Here is an 11,205-nt window from a genome sequence, read left to right as displayed (position 1 = left end):
GAGAGAGAGAGAGAGAGATCTACTGATAGACTGATGGCAGGTTCCAGGTCATTTGCTGCTGTGTTATTCAGAAGGCATTCCAGAGGGCACCCCTGGGGTTGTATAGAAATTCTGACTTTTTGTTTCTAAAAACTGTGAAAAAATCAGCATTTTCCAAAAAATGTCATAATTCTGGGATTTCTTTTTAAAGTCATGACCAAAAACATCTATTCCGTGGCCCTAATCCTTGTCTTACTTTTAGAATGGTTCAAAAGCATGAAAATAGCAGTTTATAGTCCATTAAAGGTTCTCAACACAGGGCATAGAGAATCACAAACCTGAATACTCAAAGTTAAACATCTAACACATTGTAGATTTTAAAACATAAGCACAAAAAGTAAATTCTGAACTATAATAAACCTAAGATCAATAAAATATTTGCTAATAACAGGTATTTATTTGAAAAGGCATTAAAGGTGCGATTTCTTTCCGGTGATCATGTGCTCTCAGTCAGTTTGTAAGTCAGTGCCAGTTGGAACAAAGCACACCACCACACTCACACATGCACATAAATACCACCAATCATGAGCGGACAGACAGCCTTCATCCCCTACTCTGACAAAAATGGGCTCAGTTCTGCACACATTCAACCACCAACGAAAGAGGATCCCCCAAAATTATCACTCTGAGAGAGCCTGAAGAAACCAGTGACTTCATGCAGTTATACTGATTTACTCACGTTCAACCCTCTCAACTCCCACCGCAGCCCAGAAGACCTCCCTCTCCCGCTTCCCCATCCCCCTCTGTGTGTGTTAGCATCTTACATCCGTCCTCTATCTCATTTGTCTCTGAGGCCCTACAGACACTCACACATTTACCAGCCAAACTCAGCACCAGAGCTGTAAGGATAATACACTGTGCTATCAGTGACAGATAAGAGAGGTCAGACACAGATTCATTCCAAACGATTCCATAAACACAGTTGAACAGTCTCCATATTCTTGTCTGCAATGACTAGCTCACAGTTGACGGTTCTTGGAGATTCAGCATGGAGGATCTCCAAAACCAGACTATAAACAAGCTGTAAACTCTCATGACAACATCAAGATACAGATTATCCCCTGAAGCAAGAAATGACAAGAACTGTATAGCAGAAAGGCAGCAGAAAATTACTTACACCACACACAAAAAAATCTCAAAATCTATAAAATAAATTCAGAATTCAGATTGAAATGCCAAGGCAAACAACAGAACGAATGTTACTTTGGGTGTTTGGGCAAATGGATTTTATGGATTTAAGAGATTCCCGGGCATGGTGCTGATTGATCCGTTCCTGTCTGTGTATGTATACTTTTGTGCATGTCTAAAGCATGTGGTTAATTAATTACAGTCTTGACATGTCCAGATTAGCTCTTGGGAGGGGAACTGATAAAGGAAGAAGATCATTAATCTCATCCTTCCGCACAGACATAAGGTCTAAACACAATATCCAGTGCTTAATGTAGTTTTCTTCACTAAAGATCTGAGGTGGAAAATACATGTAGGAGCATTTAAATCCTTGAATAGTTTCCTCATTTCAGTAAAAAACTTTTTCCGAAATTATTTTATTGTTTCACTTTCCTTTCAAAGTAAAAATTATAAGTCTAACAAATTATCCCCCTGTTACCCATATTTATTCACCATAACCACGATCATCGCAGATGATAATCATATTTCTGCAACTACAGCAGAACCCCTTTTAGTGTCCCTCATCCTGAAACTGGGGTCCAACATGATGGGCAGGAGTGCAGCTGATAAATTAGCAAACATCACCCCCTGGTGGCAGGCAAAAACTAAACCATGAGTATTGGTTTCTTGGGGACTCACCACAGGTGTAGATGACGCTGAGGTACTTCCTGGTGCCAGCGTAACACGGATCTCCAAACTCTCTCGTGGAAGCTCGGATGAGACAGGTTTTCTTTCCCTGGCAGCGGTTGGTCAAAACCTGCAGAGCCACGGATGACTGGCACTCTGGAATAAAGACAGAGATGGGGAAACATATGTAATACTCTGTTGTAAAACCCACATCTCAGTAATGTCTATTCCACTGGATCATCAACTTTAGTCTACAGAAAAATTCCACTAGCATTGTAAAATGTGGATTTCTGTTAAAAATACAGGCAAACGCATTTTTAAAAAAATGAAGATTTCTGTTAACATATTTTCTATATAAATGGACTGAAAGTCCAAACTACCCAATAACTATTATAAATTTACATTTCTTATGCTCTGTGTTCTTAGATGGCATGACACTCACAAAGACACACACATACACACACATCTCAGATCCCATGATGGAGTTTGTGTCCACATCAGACCCACATAGAGAACCTTCCGCAGGCCTTACATTGTCTAAAGGATATCTGATCCAATACATGTGGGTGTGTGAGTGTTTGTGTATGGAGACCAGTCAAAGTAATGGATACGCCTCTCATACATCATCGCTAAGCACCAGCCAACTCCTCTCCTCGTTTTTTTGGCTTTGATTTCATTCCTTTATTCCATAATTGTAACACAGCTGCAGAAGATGACATGGCACTTCTAAGCCAATAATCTGCAAATGAGTTAAACAGCAAAGGAAATATAAAAGTACTCAAAGGTGCAGTCCCAGTGGAATTCCCATTCTACATATCTCCACATGACTCCAGTGACACTAAGGATAAAGGTGTGAGAAGCACTAATCAACTCCTGTTGTGGTCTTGTGGGAATGTGGAGGGCCCTTGGTTCCACATGGATGCTTCCCGGGCCCCCCACGGGCCATCTAACCCCTAAAAACAACACAAGGAAATGAGCCTTTGAAAATGGACACTCGGCTGTCTTGGTGGCCCACGCAGAAGGAGAAGTGCAGAAAAAAGCTATCGAGGGCATGCTGGCTAAGACTTGGTTCAAGTGTCACCAAGCCTCAACAAATTATGGCCAAAGGTTAAATGTCATAGCCTGGAAGTGTTTGAGGGTAATCTAGCGGTCATGCATAATATCAAAATTGGGAATTCCTTGGATGGCCTGTAACCGTGCAGGCCTGTCTTATAATCAGGAGACTTATTTTACGGTTTATGTTATATAACTAAATTGCGGGGAAATCTGTTCCATAAATCTTGTGTGGTTACAGGTCACAGCATATGCAAAGCATTAAGCTTCTCAATGAAGTAAGCCTATATCACTGTTGGTTCAACTGGACACAGATCAAACGGGTACACCCCCAGCTGGAGCTGACATAGTGGAATTCCCAACCAGGATGTAGTGAGGTGAAAGCCTGTGGGAACCAGTGAGAGTAACTGGATATGAAGGACCATAACTCAAAGGTGGAATAATTCCTGCTGTCACTTAAAACATGTGGAGTAATGTAAAAAAAAAAGTCAATTGAAATCCGCCAACAAGCCTAAAACTAAAAGAAAAAACTGGGTTCCAAATTGGTTAACAATTTTTTTTTAAATTACGAAAATGGCAACTCAACTTTGTTTTGATTTAGTAAATTACTAATTTTCTTACCTTACCGTTAAATTTGCAGTGCCAGACTTTACATGTTGAGCTGCATCCTGAGGACAGGACAGAAGTAGGACTATGGTACAAGTCATTAAGTACATTTGTAGGTACATCTAAGTACAACCGCACAACAGATGAAAAAAGTTGCACGGTCACACGAGCCTTGATTTCTACTGCAGCATTCAGAATGTGCTTAATCTGTGTGTCAGAATTCACCCTGGCTCGTATCTAAGGTTCAGCCAGCTGATGGTGGCATAATGGTGTGAGGGATATTTTCTTGGCACATTTTGGACACCCTAGTACTAGTTGAGCATCGTTTCAATGCCACACCCTTCCTGAGTATTGTTGCTGACTATATCCATCCCTTTTATGACCGCACAGTAACCATCTTAATATGGCTAGTTCCAGCAGAATAACTCACCATGTCTCAAAGCTTAGATCATCTCAAACTGGTTTCTTGAACATGTACTCAGTTGGCCTCCTCAATCCCCACTTCTCAATCAAAAAGGGACGTGGTGAAATGAGAGATTTGCATCATAGAACAAATCTGCAGCAACTGTGTGATGCTATCATGTTAATATGGAACAGAATCTCAGAGGAATCTATGCCGAAATAACACAGGTCTGAAAGCAAAAGGGGGTTCAACCCACTATTACCAAGGTGTACATAATAAAGTGGTGAGGAGGCGTTTAATGTGAAAGTTTATTATCCATATTAGCAGTTTATTATCTGTTTATGTAAGACAAACTGATAAGCAGTCTGTGTCTATGACAGAGATCAATGTTGTAACTATTGGCTTTTATTTCCTTTATTAATCACATTATATTTTTCTACAATATGTACATTTGTACTAGTTGATTTTATGATCACTGTTTATAGCAATATATAAATATATTACAGCCGTTACAAAATTACATAATTTCCTTAGGGCTTAATAAAGTATTCTGATTCTGATTCAGTTCAATAACCTCCTGCTCTGACGAATGTGCCTCAATTTTCTCTGCCGCTCTTTTTTCCTGTCCGGAGGGCCTGACAAGCCAAGTCCACTGACAGACAGACCCCCATTAGCTGCACCTTAGATTCGCTGACTGGGTGATTAGCTGAGCACAGAGCCCACAGAAAATGGGGTGGGACTTAGAGGTTCAGGAGCTGATAGAGAGGATGGAGACACACATGTATTCTTTGTTCACCAGCTCAGCCACACACAGAATTTCTATGTAGTTTAAAAGAACACTCCCAAGGGCCTGACCTCCTCTGGCTCTCATTAGTGGTCTTAACACAGAGAGACAAGCATACAAAAGTTCCCCTCTCTCTCTCTCACACACACACATACACACGGCATGAATAACCCCTGTTACCTCTAACCTTTACTCTCTCCAATTTTCCAAGCTTGGGCCACCACCCCTCTATCCTCCACACACCCAACAAGGACAGGACTATAGCTCAGAAGAGTAGGCCCATAGTCAAGAGAAGCAGCATATGAGGAAAGGGAGGAGCTTCCTGGATACACACACACATGCACACAGATTCAAATGCACACAGATTCAAATGCATACACAAACAAACACACACTTACTCTCAATGATGACTAATTACAGCAGGAAACATAAACTGAGGTCACACACAGAAAAGCACCTACAAGTACTTTTCTTAAAAGGAATTACAAAGTTCGAAAAGTTACTGAGCTGATTTCCTAATACAATGAAAGGGCGATTCAGGGTGGAGAAACTACCTAAAGCTGTGTGATGTGGCATTTCATGTCATTCAATTGTTTTAAAAGAAAAAAAAGATAATAATTTATCCAGTAGGAAGCCACATCTTGAGTTTCACTCATCACAGAGCACGTGTATTAAGCCTGATGTCCTGTAAGGTTAGTGCATTTTCACTGTCATACATTCTGAGGTTGGTGTACAACAAGTGTGTGTTTTCAAATAAACACAACACACCTCAGAGCACATACATATCCAAACACACAAATGAACACACACGTGCAAAGAGTACAGCAACCTTTCCTAGTAAATTGTCACTACAACCACCATAACAGTCCAAGTTTTCCACCCACGCACACCTTTCCTGGAATTTCAAGACAATGGATGGAAAACACTCGACTCCTCTTTCGTTCTGACTCATCGGCAATACGTATCATTTAATAGGGAGGTTTAACTCATTGTTGTGGGATTTAAACTCTTTGTGTAATAGAAGAGCGACTTTCAGATATGGTGATATGGTGAAAGGATCTGCACACGCCAAATGCTTTCAGTAGATGTCAATGATACATTGACAGACAACCTTTTACCCAAGGTAACACCACACGCATTTACCCCAAAATGTTCTTTCACTTCTCTGGAAACATATTTTACAGCCAGACATAAACAATACTTTTCAAAAGTCTTGAGCCACCCCTCATATCGTCGCTTTTTGCTTGCAAGGAGCAGGAACTTGAGATTTTTTTTTGAAGTGATCTTTAGCTATAGTAGTTTTTCTTTAAACATTGGCTGCTTTTTCACTCATTTTAATTCCAGTCCTCGTCCCTGACCATTTTCAGATGACTCTTTTGTTGGTTAAGCCAATTAACACCAACCTTTGAATCATTCATGCATAAAAAAGGCACCTAATTCAAGGGATGAACCAGCGTTGTGTCTACACTTAACAAACAACTTCAAATGTATCTTTAGGCACTTTGTTACAAGCAGCCTGTCACAAAAACACAGAGTTTGTGTCCATTACTTTAGCTGAATCTGCGATCAGAAGACTATTTAAAGAAATTATAAGAAATTTTGCCTAAAGGAGTTCGGGCTCTGTTTAAGAATGGTGGTCATATTGAATACAAACTCTATTTTTGCCACATATGCTGTACTCCTATGCATGTTTCCAGAAATAACGCCAATTGTTTCTTATATTCTTAGTAAAATACAAAGGGCTTGATGACTTTTGCACAGTACTGTACAGAGGATTTTCCTTGTGTGGGTTTGTAAGGCGATAGCAAGTTATGTCACAATCATTCCAGCAAATCAGAGAATTTGGTATGTGTGCTATGTGTGTTATCACCTTAACCCTGCATGAGCTTGTTATCATAGAAAACATGCAGCCTGAGAAATTCATGATAGCCAGTATACAAATGTCATTGATGATATTTTTGCAAACTTTAGGAAAAACAGTCAACCAGTAACAATTTGTTGACAGAAATCTGTCAACTCAGGTCTTTCAGGACTGATTTAAATAGACAGACCTGCACATTTAACATAAATCTATATCTATATCAGCAAAGTCCAAAACAGCATAAACATGCTACTTATCTGCTCTGCACCTATTAGTGTCTGCAATAAATACAGACAGAGTTACAGTGAAGTATCTCACACCCTAAAAATGGAACAAGCAGTCCAAAATGGAAGTATTAAAGTCTGCAGCTGTGCACAATAATCTAGTATCCAACCTGCAAATAGACTAAAGTCTGAACCATCGTTTTCAAAGCATTCACTCAAAAGGGAAAGCACAGTGGCCTTCCTTTTATTTTAGAAAAAAAAACCATACTCTAAGATCCTGCATGCCAAGCATGGGGGGCTATTTAGATGTCAAGAGGTATGTATCATGGTAATGGGGCAGATGAGAGAGGAGGGCTGAAGCAGGCCCCTTTACTTTGAGGATTCTTCATCGCCGCCAAAAGCCGTCCAACTCCGCCACTCCCACCCAGAAGACAAGATCAAAGAATCCTTGTGTTGTGAGTACATGTCTATGTACATACTTGTTTTTTCCTGGTATACTTTTCCAGGACTTTTGCATTCAAAAGGAAAGCAGACAGTGGTTTTCCATCGCATAAATTCCTTGCGGCAAATCTAATTAAGTTAAATAAGTTGACTAGAAAATTACCTCCAGAAGACATTTGTTTGTTAGACAACAGCTAGCACAAGTTATTACAAAAAATTTCCGTCTATTTGGCAGGTGGCTGGTGTTAAATTGTCTAAATTTGTGCATCTAACAGTGTACAAGCAAAGCACTGTAATATTCCTTAACATTACACTATGCACAACATACCTGGGCCGTGCAGTCAGCTGTGTGAGTTCAGCGGTTGATCCCACACCTCAGGCTGCAACTTTGCCAGGAAGGTTTGAGAGATTACCATAACCTATTCCGTTTAGCACATTTGAACCTGCATTTAAGGAAACTTAAATTCAAAACAGACACAAAACCAACTTGCGTTTACAGCGACTGCCAACCTCAAGATTAATTCAGACATGCAGAACCACAAATACACACATGCAGCTGAGGCTCCACGCTGCTTCGGGAGGGTAAAAAAAGAAGGGGGAAAGCATTTAGAAATAATTAACAGTGTTTGTCTAAGCTGTCACTTAAGACACCCTCACTTCCTGCTCCAGGTGACATGAGAGCCACATTAAAGATAGAGATGACAGGGGAAATCCCACTACAGCACCACCAGACTGTCTGGAACAGCTCAGGGGGTGGTTGTGGGTGAGTGCAGTGTTTACATGCACACACATGTGTGTATGTGATGGAGAGAGGAAAACTCATTCTATAAAGTGGGCGAACAGCCGTTTGTGTGTATCTGAGTCTCCAGTCGACATAAACACACTAATGGTGAATATGTGATTTTTCAGTAAACACCACGTCTCCCCTGCTTCAATTAGATTTTTGATCAATACTCAGAGCTACAGTATTTAACCCCAGAGTCTGAAACCATATCTCAAACCAGCCCTGTCTCACCTGCTACACCTACTTGCCACATGTCTGGTCCAATGCTTCCTCCTTGTACAGAGGAAAAGACTACCTGACAAAAGGGTCAAGGCCACCACAACAGCACCTGTGGTTAAACTAATACTAATACTTGCCACGGATCCAAGTTTAAAGTCATTAACATTCCTCTAAACAAGGCCAGGGGTACATTTGGTTATCCCATGCACTCACACATGCACATAACAAACATGCATACTTGGAGGGAACTCAATATGTTCCTTTTCAACAGTCCAAACTCAGTGCTTTTGATGACAGGGACATCTGATCTACATTCCTCCTCATTCCCCTGGCAATGTGTGCACGTTAGTGTGTGTCTACCTGATGCTCAGTGGTGGTTTTCTTTATCTCAAAATGCTCCGAGAACAAGATGATGAAATGACAAAAGGTAAATTGCTTCTAAAAGTGAAATTATCAACCAGTGATTGCGGAAGAAGTGCAAAGAGGTTTGAATAGATGACATCAGGGATGGGTGTGACAGACCAGTGTTTGCTCTAGAGCCTCTCAGTCAAAGAAAGTGGAGGAAATGAAGGAATAAAGGTTTCCAAACCACAACAGCATCTCAAGGCAATATCGCCCACGTCAAAGACATTTCATGAAGGGGGGATTCAGCAGGTGTTTTGAACCTGACTGTATTCGTAGTTCTCTTTGTGGTTCACTGGAGTTCGAGTCCAGGCGTGTAACGCTCATTATTAAAACCTTTTCATTTTTCACATCTGCTCAGTGTAATGACACCTGAATGTTTAGATTATGTCTTCGCTGCAAGGCTTTTTTGTCTTTTAGCAAAAAAAACGGCGACCTGAAGTTGCACTCTTCCCATTCGTTAATATGTATAAGAGCATTAGCACGACAAGGAGACTCTTTTTAACTTCATGCAAACACATGTAGGCCTGATTTGCATGCCAAGCTAGTGTCTTGTTTTGTGACTCCTTACTTATTACTCCTCCCCTGACCTCGGACTGACCCCTAAATTGATTATATGAGGAATGATACAAATGTGCAAAAAGTGCCACCTTTCATGAAAATACATGACACAATCACACGATCGAGGCACCTTTGTAAAAAAGGAAGTCATTGAATGATCACGAACTATAAAAAAACCTGCCAAAAAATACAGCTTTCAAGAGCGAAGTAGATTTTTAAACACTGCATACTTGAAGTGACAGAAAAGGAAAACAAGAAGGTTTCTCACCCACTGATGGAGACCTCCTGTGGAGAAGGGGACACTCGAGGGTGCCCTGCAGAGTTCGGCCGAACATGGCGGAGTAGACGGCGATCTGCATTCCCTGTTTGCAGCTTAGCCTCATCTTATCTTCCTCACAGACCACCTTACTCTTATACTCATCTGTGGATACAGAGAGAGAAAGAAGAAAGCTTGTCAACCAAAAACAACACATATTCTGTAAAGGTAAAAAAAAAAAAAATTTAATAATATTTGATATAAGTTTTCATTTCCTGGATATTTGCTGATTAGATACAAATTAGAACCACTAAATTAGAACCTCTGCTTAGCAGTTTATCATATGCGCAGAGCACAGAGTCCATTTTTCATTCAGAGTAATGGGCATGAGACAGAGGGAGGACAGATTGGTGGACATGTAGAGCCATGCAGAGGCATTCCTCTGACACATCCACCCAAAGTGACCTGTGACAGCAAGAAGTAGCTCCACTGGCCTGCAACTAAAAACACAACAGCAGAGTGTTTCTATATCCATGTGGGAAGTGGAACAGGAATGCAGAAAAGAAAAGTGAGAGAGAAAGCAAAGAAAATGTTCAGGACCAGTTTGTTATACTTCTTTGTGATGGACTCACTCTTGTTCTGTCTCAGACCCTCCCTGTTCTCCTTCACTAACACTATCCTCTAGCCACCTCTCTTTTCAGAGGCAGTGACACCTGCCCGTTGCACCTCACTAACACCTCATGCAGCCTTTCTCTCTTCCCCCCCGAGAAGTCATTGGTTAAGTGACAGTGAACAAAGAGCTGCTGATTGGTCCTGGGGTCCAGTGGAGAAAGGAACAAGTAGGAAAGGCAGGGGGATCAGTGGATTAATGCTGAGTTGTGGGCACTCTTGTGTGAACTTTTGCACAGCTCAGTGTGGCTCGGCTCAGCACAGGACTGAGCGACGAATGAATACTAGAATCAGGGTGGGATTACTGCACTGCTGTGGCTCCCCTCCGGAGTGATACTCTTAACTTCCTGGATCACAAGGGGAACGATGGACAAGGATAAACAGCGAGGCACGCAAAAAGCGGGGCTTTTTTTCAGATAAAAGAAGCAGCACAGAGGGAAGTCACACGGATACTGATGCCTAAATTAATGCAGACTTTATAGAAAAATTATAGAAAAAGTTTTCCCTACAAAAAGTAGTTAAATGAGAAATGCATTTAAATACTCTTGCCAGGTCTGACCCCCTTATGCTCAAGAGTATTGTTTGGGATTTCCATCTGAAACAAAAAGCTTAAAATTAGTCAGTAGCAAATGCAAAAGTGTGAGGCTAGAGTGAAACAGCGTCAATATATGAATGAGATATACTTAAGAACATTTTGACCAACATTAAAGCTATGTGTCTACCTGCTGCAAAGTATATAAACGGGATAAGCAAAGTCACAGCATGTTTTTCCAGTTGAAGACCAAACGTTACTATTAACAGGCTGCCATATAACGGTCAAGCTGCTGAAACAGCAAAATGCTCCTTACTGCATGCTACCATGAATGTCATCCAAGCCAAGCCATACCAACTTTATTTATAACACACTTTAAACTGTTAGCAGTCGGACGTACCGCCCACGGGACATTGGATGGTTTAGGGGACTAATAGGACTGCTAAGGGGTTAAAAACAGCAACCACTGACCAAAGTGCCGAACATACGAATAGAAATACATGCTAATAAAAATAACAGAAAATAAGAGAATGAAATTCAATCAGAAATGACAGATTAAGATGAAAGATGGCCTCTA

General features: G+C 40.9%; 1 protein-coding gene across 1 annotated transcript in view; it reads right to left on the bottom strand.

The window, feature by feature from the left end:
- LOC102303210 (protein eva-1 homolog A) overlaps positions 1-11,205 on the bottom strand; it is a 72,200-nt gene that overhangs the window by 37,794 nt on the left and 23,201 nt on the right. Inside the window, exons 4-5 of the mRNA XM_005921610.3 lie at positions 9,440-9,592; positions 1,846-1,989 (exon numbers count right to left, since the gene is read on the bottom strand). Coding sequence (XP_005921672.1) covers positions 1,846-1,989; positions 9,440-9,592 — 297 coding nt within the window. The remainder of the gene's footprint in view (positions 1-1,845; positions 1,990-9,439; positions 9,593-11,205) is intronic.

This window comes from Haplochromis burtoni, unplaced genomic scaffold (assembly GCF_018398535.1).
Source record: "Haplochromis burtoni strain Fernald_Lab_line unplaced genomic scaffold, NCSU_Asbu1 Contig_47, whole genome shotgun sequence".
Lineage (NCBI taxonomy): Eukaryota > Metazoa > Chordata > Actinopteri > Cichliformes > Cichlidae > Haplochromis > Haplochromis burtoni.
The sequence above is the reverse complement of the archived record's forward strand: the minus strand, read 5'-3'. Positions and strand labels throughout refer to the sequence as shown.